The sequence below is a fragment of the Apis florea genome, unplaced genomic scaffold, assembly GCF_048593485.1.
Source record: "Apis florea isolate Af1SG1 unplaced genomic scaffold, ASM4859348v1 contig_3158_pilon, whole genome shotgun sequence".
In the NCBI taxonomy this organism is placed as follows: Eukaryota; Metazoa; Arthropoda; class Insecta; order Hymenoptera; family Apidae; genus Apis; species Apis florea.
The window spans coordinates 2,862,841-2,887,420 of NW_028256713.1; the positions used below are offsets into that span (position 1 = coordinate 2,862,841).

Sequence of the window (24,580 nt, forward strand, 5' to 3'; positions counted from 1 at the left end):
TTAAAATGTCTATTATGATCAAAAATAAATAAACAATTCTACTATTGATGTATTTAACATCGAAATATTTTGCGGAAGAAAGGGAAAAATGTACACTTTATATAAACACAACATAATATATATGTATATATTCTAATAAAACTTTGTAAAAAATATATTTTCTTCTTGAAACTTACTAATGAAGTCAGTTGACGTCATTTGAATATTTTGTTATACGTAGAATGCAGAATAACGTTATTTTGCAGAATTTTCTGTATAAACGTGGTAAAAATTTTTAAAAATATATAGATCAATTTCCTGAAATGTTTTTTAAATTTAAAACTTACTTTTATGATATTAATATGATAAATTAGATTTATCAGTATCAAAATCTAAATATGGCGGTGGATTTAAGTAAAGATACAAGCGTACCTAATATAATTGGGACGAATAATTTAACTACTTGTTGCCTTCGATTGAATAGTCAAAAACTTACCTGAAACAGAAAGAAGAAAGATAGATTAATAAAATGTAATAATTTATAATAGAATATATATAAAAATAATAAAAAATAAAAAAATATTTAAAAATATTAAATAAAAATTATATTGCTAAATAAAAGAATCAAAAATAAAAATTAAAAAAATAAGATGAAAGCATACTATATAAGATACATACATAAGAAAAATATAAATATGTTAGATATATTACATATATGTACATCATATATATTTATCATATTTTTCATTTCTTGTTAGAAACAATTTTTTTATGATATCTTAAGATCTATTATGTCTAATATTTTTTATATATTTTTATATATTTTTAATATATTTAAATACTTATCAATTCCATATGATTAATAAAAATACAAATACAAAATTTTTATAATTTACCTCTAAATTTTAATACAACACAATTACGATATAAGAAGATTTAAAAAAAAAACTATAATAAGATATTTAATTAACTATAAAATTTTATGATTATTTTCATTCGTATTTTTTATAAATCTGGCGATTCTCGAAATGGAAAGTCAATCTGATAAAAGTGTTATGAACCATGGATATATGTAGTGAAAGTTACAAAAGATATAATGGTTTATTTGCAATTGCACAGTAGCAGGAAACACGCGGCAAAAGTTGGTAAACATATTGATCATGGGTCTTACATTTATTGGTTTTTTGTCTATAAAGAAATCATTCACATACGATGTGTATTCATATTGATTTTTATTGATCTTAATTAACAAATTAAAAAGAAAAAAAATTGTTAATTAATTGAATTCTTTTAAAGAATTCAGCTTTGTATAAATCAACTTTCATTTTTCTATAGTATTATTACGTACAATATAAAATAAAAAATATTTATATAAACATTTATTATGAATAAAACTTATAATATTGAGGGATTCAATAAAAAAATAATATTTTACTATTATAGTAAATTATAAGTGCATTTTTTTTTCAAAAATAAGATACAAGAAACGATATATAAAATCTATAGTTGAATAATTTTGTTAAATTTACTTTATTTAATTATTTCATTTTTTATTGAATGATTTTGAAACTGGAAATGGCCATCTGAATGAAAAAACAGTTGTTATCGGTCGGCGAGATATCAAGTTCACTGACACAATACATACGCGCACATTCATATATGCTAATGACAAATACGAAATTAATTATTCAACTACTAACATTGCTTTCTAGAGACATTAATAATGCTTCGGTTATCTAAAAACTATGCAGATAGAACCGAAACAAATCATGGAAATCATTGTTTGTTTCTAAGATCGATTGTATTTTGTTGTTTATTGGCAGAAAAACTAGCGTGAATTTACTACTTTATTTACGAGTGATCTGAATTACGAGCATGACATTAATTTCTTGAATAAATTATATCAAGAAACGAACACTAATATAATAAATGGGAATTTTATGCATTATTATATCTTTCGGTAATTATGAATATATATTTGAATTCGATTTGAAATTGTTATAAATTTTATATTACACAAATTCACATTTTATTTATATCTTATTATATATTTTATTATATCTTAAATTAAAAGATAAAATATAATATTAAAATACATCATTAAATAATACTCTAATATTATTTTATGAAAATAAAACATAGAGTTACCAAACTGATGTTATTTTAAATTCTAAATTATTTTGGTTTTTGTTTGAAAAAATATGTCAATGTGTTATAATTTAAATAAAAAAAAAAAAAAAAAGAATTTTATTGATCAAAATTTTAAAAATATATAACAGAAAATGATTATCATTATTTATTTTTTTAAAGACATTTCTTTTCTAATGGATAAAAAAAAGGATAAATGTATACTCTTATCGTATTCGTATTCGTTTCATGTCTTTCGACATTTTGGATAAATTCCCAAATCAACAGGTTTCGTGGCACAAAATTCGATTGCGACATGCATATCTTGTATTTGTGTTAAAGCTAGTACGCAACAAAACTGCAACTGTTGTTATTTATTGCTTGTTAATTTTGATCATAAAAATAACAAACTCAAAAACAAATGTGAATTTTAAATGTGATACAACAATAACAGGGATGGTACGAATTATATAAATTCTATCTATATTTATTTAAATATGAAATTTTAGAAATTTAGTATCATTAAAGTTACGATTTCATATAAAAGATTAAATATTTTATGATGAAAAGTTATTCGAGTAAATGATTTTGTAATTATCTCAAATGAATATAATAATTGACTTTCATTATTTCTATTTCAATTACAATTAAACGCTGAAATCATAAATGTAATATTAATATTGACGATCGATAATTAAAAATTAATTGTATTGTAAATTTAACATGTTGTTAAAAACTGATAAAATATTACTTGAAATTTATAAAGATTTAAATTGCCTTTAGTAAATATTTCATTAAATAACATTTTATAATTAATTTTTAATGATTTGAATTAAAATTAATCTAAATTAATAATAATAATAATAATTAATAATAATTAACAGACGAAGCTTTCTAGGATATAATGTTAACTTATATTTTTTTTTCTTTATAATAAACTAATATTATAACTGTATCAATAATTTACACTTTATCTTGTATTTGATCTTATACAATGTATTTTAATTCAAAAAAAGCGGCATATATTTCAAATTTATCAACAACTAATTATAATCCACATATCTATTATTCTAAAATATAATTAAAACTGTTGAAGTATAAATTATAATCCACATATCTCTATTATTCTAAAATATAATTAAAACTATTAAAATATGAATTTAAAATTGAAAAATGTTTTGATTCATGCACGTGTCACTAGTTATTACCGGTATTTAGACTTCCAAGTATATTCATGTTAACGTAATAATTCAAGACCCGACGCAGAACTCGGTCCGGTCGGAATAGAATGATTGCTCACATACCTCAAATATGCAACACATATTGCGCGCGCGTTATGCACATGCACGCTGGCGATTAAACAGAAAGTATAGTTGCATCGTTAAGGCGCGTTCTATGGATTTTCACTCGGCACATGGTTATTATATACAATTCTTATTGGATTATGTTTTGAAAGATTCGTTCTACAATTCGTATTTAGAAAATTTATGGCTATTAAAATGGTATAAGAAATGTTATGAAAGAAAATATAATAATATATTATTTGAAATTTGAAATATTTAAAATTTAATAAATTATAAGAAAAATAAATCGCGCTTTGAACCTAACCTATATGTTCGATTCATTTATGAGGATAAACTAATTCTTATAATAAATTCTTATAATAAATAATAAATAAATTCTTATAATTTGATTCTTTATTTAATAACTATTATTTGTTTAATATCTATATTAATTAAAGGTATATTAAAACAATTTATCAATATAAAATATGTGACAAAATTCGGTTTTATTCGATGTCTTTCAAGGTAGATAACCAACTAATAGTAGCTCGACATCAATATTCTCAGACTGACCTACATAAGCTACCAGAACATGAATCTCTCTTTGCATTTGAGTAACGAATTACACTTTGGATATGCAATCATATTATTTTCCTAAAGCTTGTGAATTTTTCGCACTAAAATTTATCTTTAAAGTGGAATCTCTTTGATATTTATAGAACTTTATCTTCCTTTATGTAAGAGTAATCAATGACTTTGCGCGTTTTCGAATATTTTTTATTTTTGTATTTTATAATAACTTCCAATAAAATTAAAATAGTAAGTATTGATAGTAATATAATAAAAAATTATTTTTATGGAGAAAATTTTTTAAATATAATTTTATGTTAATGTAATTAATGTAATTAATATGTTAATATCAAATAATATAAACAAAAAATTTTCGTACCTTATATATTTTTAAAACACAAAATATTCAATAACAAAATTAAAATCAATTCGATTCACGAAAATTTATCTTTCCGCGAGAAAAAATCGATCGATAATTCCATCTGGCTAAATCGTTGAAATTCCAAAAGGAAGAACAATTCTTGAGTCGCTTTTTTCATAGTAAATACATCTATGGTTTGTCTAGCCGATCGATTAATCTCACAGATGCATACATCAAAGAGGAGACATTTTGCAAACCTTCTCTTCCTTTCTCTATCTAGCATACGTATAACAGACATTAGATGCATAATATATAGTTATATAATATATTTAAATAACAAACAGTATGATTACGATTCTATATATATTCTATAGTTTTATATCGAATAATATTTTATTACCATGCTTGATTTATTTATTGTGCAATTGAAAATAAATTATTTGTATATAAAAAGAGTATTTATTTGTAAAGAAAGTTATTTATAAAGAACATTTTCAAATTTTGATACACAAATATTGAAGATTTTTAAAAATTTTTGTCAATACACAATTATTATATAAATTTAATAGATATAATATAATAATAATAATATAATAATGTAATATAATAATAAAATAGATTTGTAGCACATTAAAGATTATTTATATATATATATATATACATCATTTTTATTGATAGGAAAATTAGAATTTTATGTATTATTTATTTATTATTTTAATTTTAAGTATTATTAATGTTCAAAAAAAAAAGCAAGAAATTTTTATAAAAAAATTTTATAGATATATTTCTTAATACTTCTATTTCTTAATAAAATGATATAGAATTTTGTAATGAATAATATTTTCTTAACATAAAATTATGAATCCACAAGTTTTAATAATATGCATAATTTTTCATACGATTTCATAATGTAATAAAATTTATATTTGTTATTTGCATAATATATAATGATTTGTTCAAATATTTTCAAAATATTTTTTTTTTTATATTGAAACTAAGCTCATATAAATTAAGCTTAATGAATTTGCTAAACAATCAATTAATATATAAAATATAATATATAAAATAAATTAAAAAGAAAAAAAATAAAATACTAACATTATACATATCCAATTCTTTGCATTTTAATCTTTTTCAAATCAAATTCTTCAAAGTTTTCCAAATCATTCCAAGAAATACATATTTTTCCTATCAATGAAATCTTCACATTTATTAATTACATTTTATAATTACATTACATATATTACATTTATTAATCCAAAGTAAGTGGATGAGTGGAAAATTTTCTTATGTTAAAATGAAACAACAGACAGAAGGACGATGATCATGTACCAAACTAAAAACGACGAGCCTAGAAAGATTAAAGGAAAATAGAGAGAGGCTGGCCAGTTGCCTGGTCACCTCGAGTGTGACACCCTTTAGCCGAGTTTAAGTCGACGGTGAGTATTATTAGCCGAGAATCGCGTGCTTCCGTGTCCTTACCTCATGAAACAATGAGATCGTCCGCGAAAGATATGCACTAGACCGTTTTGCGGTTGCGATATATCGAGCTCACGCGAGACTCTCTCTTCTTCTTTAGAAATCCAATCATCTTGATATTATTTCTTTTTATTTTATTTCATATATTTTATTTCATTATTTCTTTTATTTTTCTCCTGTTGTTCCTTAATCTTTCTCTTCTCACTCTTCGTTTCCTCTCTTTGCTCTTATGCTAGGCAAATCCGTTACAGATTTTCTTGAACTTGCCGGATAATGTATTAATTGTAATGTATTAATAATATATGCCGAATGAAATCAGAACGTGATCAAGCTTCCAAAGATTGATTAAAAGAATTTTCATTAAAGTCATGAAGATATAGTAAAATTGAATGAATTCGTGAATATTTTAGTGATATGAATTTACAAAGATGATAATTTTAATCATAATATGTCGATAATTTAAAATGTGATTTGTATTTATGGGAGAAAATGGAGAAAAATACATATTAATATATTCAATTCTATTACATTTAATATGTTTGGTTATTTTAATGTTCTATCTATGTTAACATTTATATCAACTAAAATTTTTTTTCATATATTAAGATCTAAATAGATCTTATATCTGATAGAACAGAAAAATTTAGAAATCTATTAGTTTGAAATTATTTAAATTTCAACTGTATTTATTAATATTTATATAAATATAAATATCAAAATAAAATCAGAATTATAACAACCTAATAAGATACTCTTCTAGAGGTAAATTGTTTATATTTCGATGGTATATCAATATTTTGACTATGATATGATTGACATTCCATAAATTCTAGAACACAGAGAAATTTACAAAGCTACAAAGATTACAATCATAACATGTATTACATTAAATTAATAATAATTTGTAAACACGATATAAATAAAAAAAAAACGATATAAATAAAAAAATTTAATCTCTTTTTTTCAAAAAGATAGCACACAAACATGAACTTAATAATAATACATTTAGGCCATTATCTTTAAACTGGTGAATATTTATATAAGATTTAAAATTTGTTTGTTTTAAAAAAAATGGATTTTTTTTTGAGACCAAGATTCATATTAGAAATTTATTTTATTTACTATATATGTAATAAAAAAATTAATATTTTTATTTCTTTTGCATAATCAGATTGAAATGTATAAATGCATTTAATAAATTTGTAAAAACAGAGGAGTCTTCAAGCTAAAAAAGGAAATTAAAACTTCTGCTAAGATATCCTATCCATTGAAAGATTAAATTTAGTAGACTGTAACAAATTTAGCGGACCAAAACAAATAAAACTATTATTATATGAAATTGGTAATTTTATTCCCATTTAAGTCGGTTATTCGAATTTTAAATTTTATAAATCATCTCTAATTAATTAAAAAAATTTTTTAAATTTCTAATTAGTTTTTATTACAGATAAAAAAATATTTTTCATTGAATGAATAGATAATTAAAATTAATAAATTACTATTATTTGTTATAATTAGAATTTATTAATTTAATTTAATTTAATTTTTAATTAGAGAAGAGAAAATCAAGTTTTCTTAGGAATTTTGCAACAAGCATTGGACATCGTACGACCTTGACTCCGTGCAGACACGTTAACGGATACCGTTGTCTGTCTAGAAAATTTTTTCCCGGTGACCGTACCCGGTCGACTACGAGAGAACTATATGTAAGTAGACAAAGAATGACAAAAGATTGTTACACGCATACATTGTATTAACATGCAGCTTCCATTTAATGCTGGCCATTTTTATCTAACGGTCTGTATATCTATTAAAAGCACATGGTCATGTCAACAAATGAACTTTTGCATGCGCTCCGTTGCCTTGTCTCAGTGATTCAATCATTAATTCTTACACTCATTATTACCGAGTTTCTCTTTCATCACCATGACTTTGCTTATCGATCATGAAAATTAATAAGTTTTTCACTTTTTTCTTTCTTGACATTGATAATTTTATCTTAATTGATTTTTACTAATTTAAATCGTCTTTTTTGATACATGTTCAGTTTTTGTAAATTTTAAAAAAAATTTTTTTATAATAGTAAAAAAATGTATTATATTAGCAAAATCAAAATTTGATTAAATTAAAAATAATTCATTTATTAATTTATTCTATATCTGAAAAATATTCTAATTGAGAAATAAGTCGATTAAAAAATTAAATATCAATATCAACATCAATATATGTACAATTACGTATTTAAATAAAAATAGAATTTTTTTTTTATTATTTTTATTTGCTTAACATCTATATTATATTTCGATCAAATATTTCATCATACACTAATTAGTTAGGATATATATATTAATAAGAAACTTTCTTATGTCTACTAAATTCTGAATTTATTTATATAGATAAAAATAAAGAGTGATAAGCTACTTTGCTAAAAACAAAGAGAAGCACATGAAGAACAGATTAGAACGATACATCATTCGTGTAAACAGCCGCACAAATCATTCTAAAATGACTCATTTCCAACATATTAATATGTCTTCTTTTCTTCTATATCCTTCTTCAATTTTTAACAATAAGAACTATTTTTATCTTCTATTTTTTTATTTTCTTTTTTTATTTTTTTATTTTTTCTTTTCGTCAAATTATTTATCCTAATTTATACCACAATCTAACAACATGATTTTATTTTAAAAACCAGAATTTGTGTAGTCTTATTCAGTAAATTTTATTCGAAAAGATGAAAGAAAAAATTTTATAGAAGTATATATGCGAAGATCTTCAAGAAAATGTCAGACGTATGCGATATCGATGGCATTAAAAGGCACGAGCAATAAAAGCAATCAAATTATTTTGCATAAAAACGGCTAGTTGCAGGTTTCCCAAGCGGCAAGTTCGCCCGAGGCATCTTTCGATGAAGATACAATTTCTATATCGTAACGACGGATGAATCCTTCAATTTAACCAAGGAAAAAAAATAGTTTCTTTCTTTCACTATAGGTAAATCAAGGTCCTTGTTCAATTTTACATTAATATTTCTCTTTTCTCCTCTCATCATTTCGTATGACTCATCGTGTAACGCGTTTTCCGGGACGATTAATACATCTTGGCCATATCGTATATCGTATATTATCTGGCATAGAAATTACCGTAATTATGTAATCGCGAAATTGGTTTACCTCTAAGGAACAAAAGGCAAATTAAGACAAATGGTAAAAGGAATCATGGTCAAGCGCCGATAAAGATACTGGGCCTGATGTTGCGAATATTTCTTCTTTCAATAGAAGAATTCCACGCTTTCTCTGATAATTAACAGAAGATACGATTCTTGAGAGCAGAATAGAAAAGTTGAATTTCTATAGATAAATCTTGGATGTTTTATTGTTTTTGATTTTTGGTTATTAGTTTATTCTATTTCATTTATTAAAATATAATATTATTAGAAAATTTAATAAAATTTAATAGAGAAATTAATAAAGGATTCTTATGATAATATTCAAATCAAAAGAAAGATTTTTTATTATATTTGAAAATATTAAGATTAAATATATAAATAAAAATACAAAAAAAAAATTCTTGATAATAATAGGCTAGTAGCTTTATTCTAGCTACTATACTTTTTCCTTCCGTTCATGGAGACCCTCGTTCATGTAATTCGATTAAGAAGTATTTCAAAACCGGAAGGCAAAAATGAGATTAATCTCAATTCGGTATCGTTGAGATTTCCGGGTATTCATCCTCATACTTTGACGAAGGGAGCGAAGCTTTACCGCCACTGCAACCACAAATAATCGATATCTTTGCTGAGTTTATTCTTTTTACCCTACCTGGCCTTTTCTCCCTTCGTTTTTCCACCCTTCCATCTCTCGTCCCTTTCCCTTTTGCGCACTGGCTTGTTTTTTCGTCACGTGTAATTTTTATCCACCTACAAATTACTTTTCGAGTAAAGCCATCTACATCAATTGATACTTTCGTTTTGCGACTTAGGAAAAGTAGATCTATAATCTTTCATTCGTCTTTTAACTGTCTAAAGTTAATTGAAAAACTTTTGATTTTTGAAAAAAATTAAACTAAGCCTTCATTTTTATTTTTTGGCTACAAACTTAAAAAAAAATAAACGGATAGTTGTTTTATTTCTAATATTAAAATTTTAAATGTTAAATAACATTTGAAATGAAAAAATGACTGAAAGTTCAGATTTCGCATATTTGTATAACTTGTGTAATTTATTTCGAGATTTCAATCAAAAGCAATAAAAATAATTATCTATGATGAAAATTATATCATAATTATTAGTATTTTATTAATATTTTAGATTTCAAGAGATATGCAGATCGATATAAATAATCTATCTATCATTATGATCACTAGAAGTAATCGTGGCATATGAAGAAAACGGCTTGCACATATAATTGCGATTGAAACAAATCGCTTCAATTATTGTTATGAATTCTCAACGTCAATTCACTAAATGTATTTACCAAAGAATCGATTATTATTTGCAATCGAATATTACAAGCAAAGTTTTCCTATTTCTATTTTTTTCGAAAGAAAATAAAAAAAAATAAAAAATGATAATAAAGATAAAAAATAAAAAAGATAATAAAAAAAGAAATAATAAAAAAAATCACGAAATTCAAACTATATAGAACATACTTAGTTTGCTGAAAATTAATCTTTAATTATTGTAGGATAAACATGTTTTTAAGTAAAAAAAATTGAATCAAGAACGTGATATAGTGATCGATGATGTTTAATGTTTTAATTTAGAACTGCAATAGCAGAACTGTTACTGTAATTAATACAATAATTATGATCAAAAAAATAATTCTTGAATAAAATATTATTAACATTAAAAAACAATACATTAATTCAAAAGTTTTAAGAGAATATAACAATTTTATGGATCATTATTTCTACGTACACAAATAGAAAAATTAAAAAAAAAATTTTTTTTGCGGAAAAAATGAACTTTATTACATCACTAACTTTCCTTTCGTAAGATTCTGCATACGTTTAGGTAAATTTTATTTAGAAACATTTTAATGGGTAAGATCACAATTGCGATTTACCAATCATTCATATATTAGAAAAAATTTTTTGGCTTGAAATGGAATGTAGAAAAATTGATTTTTGATCATTAAAATTGAAGATTTTTAAACTAATTGATATTTTTATAATTTTGTTAGAAATTTATCAAAAGTATATGAGATCTTAAAATTTTTTAAATCAATAAAAAAAAGTAAAAAAATTTATTATGACGAAATTAATTATATTTTTATATCAATAAATATTTTTCAATTATTAAATTTAATGAATGAATTATTATTATTATACATACAAATAAAAAGATCTATTTATTATTGAAAATACATATATAATAAATCACGATTATTTTTGACAATTTAATCAATTTTGAATTACATTATCAACAATATATTCAAAATATTTTTCAATTTCAAATATAGTTAAATTTAATATTAAGAAATTATTTTTTTTCCCCAAAATTTACCATCTAATCTAATCAAATTATTTTTAAATAAAATTGTTTTAAAAAATAATTTTTATATAAATTGCATATTTTGTTTCCTTCTTGATTTGCAATATTCAAATATCAATCAATTTACCGTTGGCAAGACTGAAAGAACAGCTGTTTATGTCAAATCATTTAAATGCATTCGTAATAATCTTTATATTAATTAATAGCAAATTTTGCAAAAAGATTAAATGTTAATTTATCGATATTATTGATAATATTCTGTAATTATACTTGATACTTATTTGATTATATTATTATGAATTTCAAGAATTATTAAGAATTTATATATCGATATCAACAAATATCAAATATAATATTTTTGATTCTTATTCCAAAAGATGAATGATTACGAAAATACTTCATCAAAAAATATATGAAAATGATATTGTCTGACTAAAAGCATACGACAAAGTTGGCTACACTGGCGAGCGTTAGGTCGAATTTCAATGTGCAGATTAAGAATGCTTCCGGATAGTGTGTGTGTGCTCCACGTCGCTTTCACAAGCATCTAAATATCATATAAGCAAATAAGATTTCTTTAAATACTAATAAATAAAATGTTTTCGAACTATTATATCAAATGAATAAACTATTATTCTCATTTAATCTAAATTCATAACTGATATTTATTTATTAAAATTTTGATTATGAAAAAAAAAAAATTCATTAATAAAAAAATATAAACTGAAAAATATAAAAATTTCTTTTAATAAAAAAAATTTTATTCATTTTTATTACTTTTACAAAATCGATTAAATAAAAATGATTCGATAATATCAATATCAATTTATCTATAATTATTTTTTTTTTATTTAGTGCATTTTTATTTTTAATTATTATTTTTTTTATTATTAGTACTTGATATCTTCTATATTGAATTTATTGTATATCAAAACAAAAATTTATATCGAATAAAAAAATATATAATTATTCCACGGAAAGCGTAGCTATTGAAAGTAGGCAGAGAACAGGAAGACGACAAGAGCCTGCGCAGAATGCCAGGAACGTATGCATAAGAATAAAAGCCTGTCATGCATGATTCAAATATGAAAATTTTTAATCTGGAAATTTTAGCAAAAAAATTATGAAAATAATAAATTATTATTTTATTCAAAATAATATGTTAAAATAGTTTAATAAAATATATTTTAAATGAAAAAAACTTTTAATAATATTTTTTAGATTTATTTATAAATATATATTATAATTATATTTTAAAAGGAATTTTAATTAGTTGATAATAATACTCATAATATATCATATTATAAATGTATATATATATATGAAAATATATATATATAAAAATATATATATGATTTAACAAATTATATGTTATATTGATTATGTGATCTTCGATACTTTATTCTTTTTATATTTTTATAAAATTACAGATTAGATTAATTGAATCAATTATTTTTAATATTTTTATCGTAAAAATATAAAAAAGGAATATTTTAAAAATAAGAATTTGAATGCTAAATTAATAAAAATATATCTACTTCAATTTACTTCAATTACTATTAATATATTATTGGTAACTTCATAATATAATTATCGTAATATATATATTTCTATTTATCAAGTTTGTCATTCATAATTTATTTAAACGTTTAATTTTATTAACAAAATTATGATTAATAATCAAAAATAATGAAAACTAAAAAATTAAATGCATATATTTTAAATAATTTCAGACAAATTCTTTCCAAGTACAACACGATAGACCAGAAGAAACGAAAGAAGAAAGAATATGTGAAGACGAACGAGATGTTAAGGTGGGGGAGAGAAAGAGGAGATTGGGTGGGGCAGCAGACGCCCCGCGGCAAACTGTCAAACTACGCCGGTTCCGCAAGGTTCGTGGCCATCAGCCGTCCCCATGGTAATGCTACGTTTTCCAAGAGCGTGTATACACATGTAAATATGCACGCAGCTTAAGAACGAGCATGGCGGGTTCAATGCAGAAAATGACCGACATGATTAATAAAAGAACAAAATATGAAATATAATAATAGGAAATATTGTGTTTTCTTTACTTACTATCATTTTATAGTTGAGCTTCCTCGGCGCGGCTACATTTTCCATTCTCACGGACATGTTAGTGATATTATCGCTCGTGGCGCCTGCTCGAAACGATACCGTACCGTCCTATTACTACGGTAATATGTGTTTCTTCTCTTATTCGTATTTGTACGTTGCTGGTCTGATGTTGCCAAAAGTACGGCGTCACCCCCGTTTTTATATCTTTCGACACTAGTAGATGCAAAACCCACACAGCACGGTCACGAACGAATTTGCACTCCGATCGGCCGATAAACCGGGGTGGAGCGGAGGCAGAAAAAGAGGAAGAAAGAAAGGACAAATAGGTGTGGGTGAGACGCTTCGTAAAACGAGGGTGTTTGTTGGGAGGGGGTAAGAACGAAGTACAGTATGTATGGTTATGGATGTAAAGGGATATAGTTAGTCAGTCGGTATAGTTTTAACACAAACGAAGTTCGATGCGACAAGCGAAACGATAAATCACTTCGCTCGAAAGAAAGAGAAGAAGATAATAAGACAATCTAGAGAGCGAGAGTAAAAGAGAAAGAAAGAAAAAGAGAGAGAAGAAAGAGAAAACGAGTTGAGGGTTATGACGAAGAAAAAGCAAAGAAAAAGAAAAAGATAGACGTAGTATGTACGGCTTTCTGCAGTGATCAAATGTACACGCGGTACGTAAATGTAATAAAGGATAGAACGAAAAAGAACAAGATAAGGAAAGAAGAGGGTAAAGAGTTGAACCGATGACGGTATGAAATAGATGTTGAGTGTCAAGAGGGTGTGTCGATTATACACTTCACTATTACTATCAATCGAACACTTTTCTCCACGTTATAATTCGTTATTAAAACACGCACCACATCAAGAAAATCAGCTAGCTACACCGAACTAAGTCAACGAGCGGAGAGACTACGCGAGATTATCACCTACTTCGCTGTCGTTTTCAGCCTCAGTGGCGGCCACTGTTGCGGTACGATCGTCCTTATCCACCTCGTTGCCGTCTTCGTCGGAATTGTCCCCCCTCGTTATCCTCGTCGTTTCAGTTGCTGTCTTCTTGATTTTTATCTTTTTTCTGTTCATCCACTATTTCTTTATCTTTTTTCGTATCCGTTTTTCTTCTTTCGTATTTAGGTCTTCCAGTTATCGAGAAACCTTCCTATCTTTTCCTACTTTCGTCGTCTTCTCGTCCGTTATATCGCGCGTGGCTTCGCACCTTTCTTTACGTACAAATTCCACAAAGCACTACTAATACAGTATATTACAAAAATAGAGTTTGTGTTCCCTTAAATAAAATAAATGTACAATTAATTGTTACTTGTGGTTAGGAAACATTTAGTATATGTGTTGTCTTGTAGGTAGAGTCTAAGCTACTGCCCGGCGAGATTCGCCCATCTTGCCCGAAACTAAGGAGAATCGCCGCTTGGAGGCGCAATGTGCGCCACCACCAACGATGGGGCTCCGGCGGCCGCACCTGTCTGCACGACCGCCACTCAACACACACTCACGTATCACGAGATACAAGCGATATCTTACGAGTATCGAGTGCAACAAAGAGATAACTAACGTCTTTATAATTCGTCTAACAAAGATAGAATCTACTACCTAACGAATGACGTAAAAAGAGAGGGCTATGATCACCACGGTTTCTTCGATGAATTTCGGTGTGGCATAGTTGGCAGGCATGCGAATGAACGAGTGGCGAACACGACGGAGATCGCTAGTAACAGCACCCGCGAAAGACAAAGATCGAAAATGAAGGACGATACGAGAGAAGAGAATGAAAAAAGAGAAGAGAGAAAACGAACGACAGACAGTGGCGGGTATACTCACCCCCGTATACGCAACCCTTTGCGATACGATAATAAACGTATGTTCTTTTATATTAAGAATACTAAGAATACTGCCAACTTTTTTTTTTATTCGTCAAGTATTTATTAAAAAAAAAAAACCGGTAGATATCAAAATTTCTTTCTTTCTTTTTATAGAATGAGATCGATTCTTTCAGCCCTTTCGTTGTACTCGACGAGTTTCTTTCACACCTTTTCGCGAGAGACTCGCGTTATCGATCGTAGAACGACCTCACTCACTTCTCCTACTCCCTCGAGGTCAGGAGACAAGATTTTCCCGTCCTTTTTCGAACAACGAATCTTAATAATTTTTTTTGCGATCATCAATGTTTCTCATTCATTAAAATGCTATTAGACAAATATATAATTTTCGATCAAGTTTGCGAAAACAATATGTATTTCGCTCTTAATCAATCTTTTCTTCATATTCTTTACTTGTAACTAAATTCTATTTCTAGTTACTACCTATTGGTCATATTTGTGTATTAATCAAAAAAGTTATTCTTTATATTTGCAAGTGTAAATCAAGTGTTGATCAATAGTATAAGGAAAATAATTCTCTTGATTTGAAACAAATTCTTCATTTAATTATTTATATATTTTATTTTGATATATACACAACTATATAGCAATTAATCGTATCATTGGGAATTAAATAGATGTTTATAGAATGACATATAATTTTTTTTAAATTTCTTATACAAAAAAATATTTAAAAAATACCGAACATAATATTATTATTGATCTTATTATTGATCTTATTAGTCCAATACATACAATTACAAAATTTGTATTAACAAAATATTATTATTTTATCTAATAATAATATTGATTTTATATCGAATATATATATCCTAATATACTTTTACTTTACGAAAAAGTTAAAAAAGTTAAAACTACAAAAATAAATGTAAATCATTATTCTATTTGTATTTGTATATTTTTCACAAATAATTAATCACTTTAATCATGATGGAATAATTTTAAAAATCTAATCTTTAGAATCTATTTCTTATTAGTTATTTTGTTATTCTTCTAGTAAATACAAATTATGCCAAAAATATGCATAAAAAATTAATAATATATATTTATGAATTGTGAATCATTTAAGAAAGAGCATAGATTAACAAAAAAATAACTTTAAATTATTATCGTTCAATAAATTCTATATTTTAAAATTATTCCTAGATAAGAATATACTTACATTATTTTCTTTATTTTCATAAATGACATCGATTATTCATAATAATATAATTTCTAGTTAATAATTTTTGTCATTATCTAAACAAATTCGAATCGATAAATCGGTCATTATATACATAATTTTTTTACTTTAAAATTGAAAAAGTAAGTTTCATAATGTAGTTAGTAGAAAAGGCCAAGGGAATTTTAGTCATTAACATCAATGGCCGTTTACCTGGATTTGCTTTCCTGCCTGTTGACTATCGTTTCTTTGATGAACAAGAAAGCAGGCCACTTTGTTTTGACCGATGTCTTTTCTTGTATCTCTTCCTCTCTTTCCCTCTCATTCACGATGAAATCACGGACAAGGTCAAGGCCGTTGGCCTTCATTTCTCGACATCCTCCACAACCTCCTACGAGTTCTCTCTCTCTCTCTCTCTCTCTCTCTCTCTCTCTCTCTCTCTCCTCTCCTCTCCTCTCCTCTCCTCTCCTCTCCTCTCCTCTCCTCTCCTCTCCTCTCCTCTCCTCTCCTCTCCTCTCCTCTCCTCTCCTCTCCTCTCCTCTTCTCTTCTCTCCTCTCCTCTCTTCTCTTCTCTCTTCTCCTCTTCTCCTTTTTCCTTTCTCTTTTTTCTATATTCTTTCTAATCTTGCATATATTGATATGTAATATCTAATGAATATTTATAATATGATGACTTTAAATAGTTTTCAAAACTTTATTATTTAGCTACTTTTATTAATTTTATTTTTAATATACTATATATAATAACTACTTCCTTTTATCCTTCTTTTATTTGATTATTTTTCATTTTTTATTTCAGTAGTTATATTATGACGGATTTTCTAATGAAAAACAAAAATGTTCTTTACAGAATGAACGATCTTACTTGGTCGACTCGTCTACTACGTGTGGAATTGCACGGAGATGAGAGGACGGCAGCCACTCAGACATTCCGTTGCTCGTACGAACAGGTTTCCTACCGATTGCAGAAAAAAAGCACTTAGACTTGAGTAAGCTAAACAAAGTTATTCACGGAGAATCGATATACCCGATTTTGGTATAGAAAGAAAGAAACTTGTAAACACTTTCGTTTACATTCTTTATGATTATTTTGAACCTGTAAGATAAATATGTTAAAGATATTTTAGAGGAAATTTCGCATGGAATCATTTTTTAAACAGAATTTATATTTTTCATGTTAATGTTAATTCCTTAATTCATTGTTCTAGATAAATGCTATATACATGTTTCATTATATAAACATTTATTGATTATATTTCAAAGATTGAAAATAATACTTATTAAAGATCGTATAAATGTTGAATAAAAGTTTTCGTTTCTATATAGATATTGCATTCGATCAGTCATCAATATCATTTATTGATTACTAAATAATAGATAAAAAGATTAAAATAATTATTTTTAATTTTCTTTTTTTTAAGTAGTTTATAAAATACATTCAAATTAATTAGTAATTTTATGAATACTATATATTTATTTAATATATATACCTTTGCAAATACTATATATGGGACATATTGAAAGAGATGGTTAGACAAGATGCTCGAATATTGTGGTAAGAAATTCCACGATGTACGCTAAAATTCCCTAGGGGCACTTGGGTCAACAGGAAGTCAAGGCCACGCGGTCAATTGCCTCGCGATCCGTCGCCGTTATAAATAGATACGAGCAGTCGGTATCTACGCATCTATTTGCACGCATGCTGTAAAATCCGACTTATTCCGACCAAAGTATAGATAGTTTTTGTTTTCTCTGGACTTTTTTCCAATATATCTGAAAAATTCATAATGTAATGTAAAGTAATTCATAATGTAATGAACATATTGATCGTTAAATCCCTTAACCATTTATTTCTATTAATATCTCTTTAATAAGAGAAATAAATTTCTTTTAGATATAAATATAACTGATATCATTAAAAAACATAAGAAAAATGGAAAATATCATTTTTTGATTTCTATATAAGTTGATCATTCAAATTTGAAAATAAATAAGATCAAAATGAAAAAATGGAAATTAAAAGTTCTTATAGAAATTAAAATTTGTTTTCGTTTTAAAAATGAACTTACTATTAAATTTAATTTTGTTAAATACGAATTATGAGATATTGCAAGATATACTTTACTATTTAAAATCTTAAACTTTCATCACTTAAATTAAATTTGCAAATTGCATTTAATATATAAATTCATTTAGATTTATTTCTATTATTTTCACTTTAAACAAATGTTTATGACAAATTTATTAATTTTTGTGAAAAAAAGACACTTTTTCTATTATCTTCTATTATCTTCTGATATTTAAAATCTCATATTGTATTTTATTAAAATGCATTAATACAATGATACATTGTTGTAACAAAATGTCAGATATTATCGTAATACATAGAATTTGGACAGAAGGAAACACTTCCTATGAAACAAGAAGAGTATTTATTGATCCGGTAGATGGTGGATATAGCAAGCATGACTTATAAATGCTATCCGCCACGAAAACTATAACTGATACTAATTTGTTTTCTTTGATATGAAATTATTACTCATATCAATCTTTTATGAAAAGAATCATCAAATAACTCGATAAATAAGGTATAATATGGTCTTTTTTTTTGTAAAACGCAAAAATTAATATTAGGATGAATTGTTTAAATTCAATATTTTTTATTTCTTAAAAAATAATAACAATATTTATTTTTAAATAACCCCAAAAAGAAATTGTTTAATTTCTTTTTGTTTTTATTAATGTATATTTTTTATTTTATGATCAATTTTACTTTATTATTTTTTTCATTTTTAATAAATATTTCAATTTTTTAAATATAACATTTTAATATAATTTGATAAAAAATATAGGCCGCGGACAAATTCAGAAAAAATAACCCTGTACCACCCTATAGTAGCAGAATATATAATCTCGAGGTCATTGCCCGAACGATCTTTGGGGGTTCCACCATGCCTAGAACGAGGGTGAAGTAACTGGACAGATATCGACCATTTTCTCTTAAAAAGCTAAAATGCAAAGATGCAATTAAATATCTTTACATGTTCTATTTATCAATGTATTATATGTACATAAAAAATCATTCTTTATTTTTTAAAATAAATTTTAAAAAATTATATATAATAAAAAAAATCATCTTTCTATATTCTTTCTGTATTTCTTTAATATTTCATATTAAAAGTAATTCATATTAAAATGATTTTTATTTATCATTAAATTATCAATTTAAATTTTAAATAATTTTATTACTTTAATTTGTATTGTTTATTATGGAGAGGCAAGCAAACATTAAAAAAATTTTTAAATTATGTATGTAAAAATATAGTATTTATTTATTAATAAAGAATGAACGTAGTATTATAATATATATATATATTAGTATTATATCTATAATGTAATATATAATGTATATAATAGTAATAATTTTTGAATGCCATTATTTATAATCTTAATTCTTTAAAATAAAATTTTTATTCCTTAGATTTTATTTTTTTTTTCTTTCATAAGTTTTATTTTGTATTAATGATAATTTTACTTTATATGGTTAATCTAAAGAAACAAATATAATGTATACATTTGATTTACAATTTGATGCAATGATGTTTATTAATTCTTCTTATTTTTTTCAATGATAATATGTAAGGATAAAAATCATTTTTAATATATGAGACGCTTAAAAGAAGAGAAGAAAGATCAGAACAAGAACAAAGAAGATTCAAAAAGTATCTTATGGATAAGAGAGAGAGATAGGATAAGGGTTGTTCAACGGATAGCCATGCCTTTTGGGGCAGTGGCCCTTGCAGTGATGTCTCCGAGGGTGAGAAGGGGCAGACGAGGTCCTACGCGTTATTGAGCGGGCATTTCCCACAAAGCGCAGACGAGGGCAACCACCCCGTAGCGCTGCGGCGCGCAGAGTTCTCTACTCACTTTTCTTTCTCTCCCTCTCATATTTTCCATCTTCCTTTCCCTCCCTCTTTTTCCTGCTTCTCCGTCCCATCTCTGCATCTCTCCCTGTCCTATCTCCATTTTTATTTTTTTTTCTCGTCTTCTTTTTCTTTCTCGCGTCTCTCATCTTTTTTTCTATATTCTTTTCTACTTCGACACATATATATATATACATTTCTCAACACGGAGATCTTTTTTCCTACAAATTTCTCAATAATAATCGATACTTTTGATTTTAATTAAATTTAGTGGATGTTTGTATCTTTTGTTATTTAATTTCTTTTTCTTTTCCCTCTTTTTGAATTTTAATAATAATATAACGGAAAATTAAAATTGATTTTGTATTTAAATATCATATGTAGAAGAGTTAAAAAATTTTTGTGAATAATGATTTTAATATTGATTTAATAAGATTTTAATATAATAATCTTTAAATAAATTTTCAAGAAATCTACAGAAATTATTTTATTGTTTTTATTTATCTTTTTTTATTTTTAATTCTCTATATTCGTTTTTTGCTTATCCTTTTAATCTCCTTGTTATATTTTCTATGTGTATATTTTTTATTCATGTTTTTCAACAATTTCTTTTTCTTTTCATTTTCTGAAAATTTCTTATTAAAAAAACGTATAGTCTTCAGACAATAATATTTTTATTTTTTATAATAAGGTTTCGAAAATTATTTTTAATTATATTTTATTTTCTCTTAATTACTATAATGGTAATAGTATATTTAGTTAAATATTTATGATTATTACAATATACAAAACATATAACAATATACAAAAAATATATTAAAATATACAAAACATATTACATTATTTTTTCATTTTTATTTTATATATTATTTTAATTTTTATATTTTATTTTAAACATACTAATTAAAAGTATTTTTTATGAATACTTTATTGAAATATATCTTTATGTTAATAATATAAATATATATTTATTATTTTTTACATTTATTTTTTTGTATTTGATATAAAAAAACTATTAAAAAAAATATTTTTAATTTCACTTTTCTTAAATTTTCTTTCAGTTGCCTAAAATCGATGAATACTAACCCCCGTGAAAACATGAGGAAAAGAGAAATGGATGTATCGATCTCACCCCTAGGGACTTGCTGGGATTAGGATATCACGGTAGCCACCCACGACGAACTATGAAACACCATACAATAACGGAAGAATCTTTTAACACTTAGTAATATTATTTAGTGTCATATAAAATCTTGCGAATTAGTATTTTTTAGATCTAAATCAATTATTTTACATTTTTCAATTAAAATTTATTTTAATACACAAAATTATTGGAAAATGTTGTTATAATTATTATAATAAATTATATAAGTTATTATATAATTTACTACAAGATATCTTTATGATGTATAAAATAATAATATATATTTCTAACATTCATAAATTATCTTTTTCTTTAATTTTAATAAATTATTTTTTATTAATAACAACAATGAAAAATGTATTTAATATGTTAAATTCTATACAAAGTCGTATTGTTTTAATATTAATAATTAATATTTGTATATCATTATTCGATGTACAATTATATCAAGAATACTCAATAACTAATATATAATATAGTATAGTATAGTATACAAATATTTTTATAAATAATATTATTTTTTGATAATATTAAGATAATATTAATTTTGAGATAGAAAAACATAAATATCTATAATTTATCGTTCATCTTTGAAGTAATCATCTAATGATGCAACATATCACCCTTAACTTGCACCCTTTGCGTCACACCCATCCTGTTTCCGCATACCACATGCCCTCAACCTATATCTGTCTCTTAGGTCGTTGATCTGCAAGGATTCTATTATGCGATATTTGTGTGTGTGTGTGTGTGTGTGTGTGTGTGTATGTATGTATAATTTAAATTATTTATCGTAATTTAAAAAAAATATTTTAAATAATTAAAATAAAATATTATAAAAATAATGAAATTTTATTATAAAATTTATTATATATTACTCTGTTATAATTTTATATATCTAATATTTTATTATAATAAAAAGATTATTATTTATCAATTTATCTTATGTATATTTTGTATTATATTTTATCAATTTTTTTTATTTAATGTAAAATTTTTTAATAAAAAATAACTTATATGCTTATACATAAACATATTTATATGTTTATTTTAATATATATATTTAAATATATATATATATTATAGAAAACACGTGGTGCAAAGATGGAAGAAGATATACCGAAACTTCAACAGAATGAGTCAAATAACAAAAGACCACAATTTGGTAACAGAACTCTTTCTAACATTAACAACGTATTTCAACATAATGCATGGTATATTATTATTTAGTATATATATTTATATATTATTGTTTAGTATTTAATAATTTGTAATATTAAAGTTTTATAATTATAACCTATAAAATACGAAATCTTTTAAATAAAATTATTGTATAAAAATTAATCATAATTTAATAAATATAATCATTAATCATTAATCATAATTAATAAAATTATAATTAAAAAAAGAATTAATATATTAAACTTAAATGTATATACTTTCTCTTGTATATAATTTTTATTATTTAAATTATTATTTAAAGGGATAATATTATATGGGATGAAGAGCAGCAAAATTTAGCAAAACAAAAAGTAAATGAAAATTCAACCATAACTATGACAGATGAAAAAATTTTGGAATATGAACATGAGGCTTATAAGTATTGGGATAAGTTTTATGGAATACATGAAAATAAGTACATAAATCAATTATTACTTTAATAATTTCTTTAAATTATAAAAGAAAAAAATTTTATTTTTAATGTTGCAGATTTTTCAAAGATAGACATTGGTTATTTACAGAATTTCCTGAGTTAGCTGCTGATATTGTAAAACAAAATATTAAACAACCTCTAAGATTTAAAAATGAAAACATAAAAAAAAATGATCAAGAAACTCATGAAAATATCCTTGATTTACCTAGTAAAAATGAAAATAAAATTTTGGAAATTGGTTGTGGAGTAGGAAACACAGTATTTCCAATACTTTTATATAACACAGATGCAAATTTATTTGTATATTGTTGTGATTTTTCTGCAAAAGCAATAGACATATTGAAACAGAATTCTGCTTATGACACATCGAGGTATAATCTTATATATATATATTTTAAATAACAACATATTATAACAATACTAAATGACATTATTTATATTTATTTTAAAGATGTAAAGCATTTATTCTTGATGTAACACAAGAGGAATGGCAAACTCCTTTTGAACCAGAAAGTTTAGATATTATTGTGCTGATATTTGTTCTTTCAGCTATTAATCCTGAAAAGTAAATATATCAAGTCTATATATATTTTTATAATTAAAAATGTTAAAATAAATATATGAACTATAATTTATTTTTGCAGAATGAAACATATCATAGAACAAGTCCACAAATATTTAAAATCAGGTGGATTAGTTTTGTTTCGAGATTATGGAAGATATGATTTAGCTCAATTAAGATTTAAAAAAGGTAGTTGTCTTGCAAACAATTTTTATGTTCGAGGAGATGGAACTAGAGTGTATTTTTTTACACAAGGTATTTAATTTAATATTAAATTAAATATTTAATAAATAATATATAAAAGTAATAAATAATTAAAATATTTATTTACAGAAGAAGTTAGGATATTATTTACAAGTTGTGGTTTTATAGAAGAACAAAATCTTATAGATAGAAGATTACAAATTAATAGAGGAAAACAACTTAAAATGTATAGAGTATGGATTCAAGGAAAGTATAGAAAATAAATAAAAATTGCATTGCTATAATTGATGTAACTATTTCACTTTTTTTTTTAAATATTATTCCTTTCTAGAATATTAAAGAATACATAAGAACATTTTATTATTAATCAAAAATAATTATAATTACGAAACAAGAGCATTAGGAATAATTATGAAATATATAAAAAAATCAAAATATTTAAATTTTTATCTACATATGATAAGTTATTAGAATCTTAAAACATTAAAATATAAGCAATTTGTAATTTGTAAGTATTTAAATTTAATAAAATCTTTATACAAGAAAAAGTATTATTTATTTGTATATATTTATATTTATATAATATATTTATAATATTAATAATATAAATATATATCTATCTATATTATCTATAATATAACAGAAGAAGAAAATTATAATTCAAAAAAAAAAAACT

The 24,580-nt window shown here is 24.4% G+C and overlaps 2 protein-coding genes and 3 long non-coding RNA genes across 10 annotated transcripts in view; 3 read left to right on the forward strand and 2 right to left on the reverse strand.

Moving 5' to 3' along the window:
* The window catches only part of shep (RNA binding motif single stranded interacting protein alan shepard), a 32,741-nt gene extending 19,223 nt beyond the window's left edge, over positions 1-13,518 (reverse strand). For all 5 annotated transcript variants that reach the window (XM_086909348.1, XM_086909345.1, XM_086909344.1 and 2 more), the window contains exon 1: positions 13,370-13,518. In XM_086909348.1, the coding sequence (XP_086765474.1) occupies positions 13,370-13,426 (57 nt within the window). In that variant the 5' untranslated portion in view covers positions 13,427-13,518. The remainder of the gene's footprint in view (positions 1-13,369) is intronic.
* On the reverse strand, positions 103-454 carry LOC147657433 (uncharacterized). The gene is made up of 2 exons (XR_015292361.1): positions 327-454; positions 103-251 (listed from the first exon to the last, which is right to left on the reverse strand). It is a non-coding gene; the product is annotated as an uncharacterized LOC147657433 (long non-coding RNA).
* LOC147657434 (uncharacterized) lies at positions 11,778-13,348 on the forward strand. Its single transcript, XR_015292360.1, has 2 exons — positions 11,778-12,338; positions 13,027-13,348. It is a non-coding gene; the product is annotated as an uncharacterized LOC147657434 (long non-coding RNA).
* LOC116415346 (uncharacterized) lies at positions 13,510-21,784 on the forward strand. The gene is made up of 4 exons (XR_004225961.2): positions 13,510-14,336; positions 14,722-15,233; positions 17,268-17,406; positions 21,402-21,784. It is a non-coding gene; the product is annotated as an uncharacterized LOC116415346 (long non-coding RNA).
* Positions 21,785-22,405: 621 nt separating this feature from the next.
* Mettl2 (methyltransferase-like protein) lies at positions 22,406-24,452 on the forward strand. Of its 2 annotated transcripts, none has more exons than XM_003698811.3 (6): positions 22,406-22,698; positions 22,968-23,120; positions 23,195-23,509; positions 23,590-23,703; positions 23,783-23,955; positions 24,034-24,452. In XM_003698811.3, the coding sequence occupies exons 1-6, from the start codon at positions 22,589-22,591 to the stop codon at positions 24,165-24,167; spliced, it is 999 nt and encodes a 332-aa protein (XP_003698859.1). In that variant the 5' UTR covers positions 22,406-22,588; the 3' UTR covers positions 24,168-24,452. The 2 variants fall into 2 exon arrangements, with proteins under 2 accessions (XP_003698859.1, XP_012348988.1); XM_012493534.2 differs by having other exon boundaries at positions 22,564-22,649.
* Positions 24,453-24,580: the final 128 nt, after the last annotated feature.

Excerpts from the sequence above, each read along its gene's own strand:
- Mettl2 (XM_003698811.3), top strand. The coding sequence starts at position 22,589 with ATGGAAGAAGATATACCGAAACTTCAACAGAATGAGTCAAATAACAAA. Across the intron at positions 23,121-23,194 it reads TATGGAATACATGAAAATAA|ATTTTTCAAAGATAGACATT; the intron begins GTACATAAATCA and ends TTAATGTTGCAG. Across the intron at positions 23,956-24,033 it reads AGTGTATTTTTTTACACAAG|AAGAAGTTAGGATATTATTT; the intron begins GTATTTAATTTA and ends ATTTATTTACAG.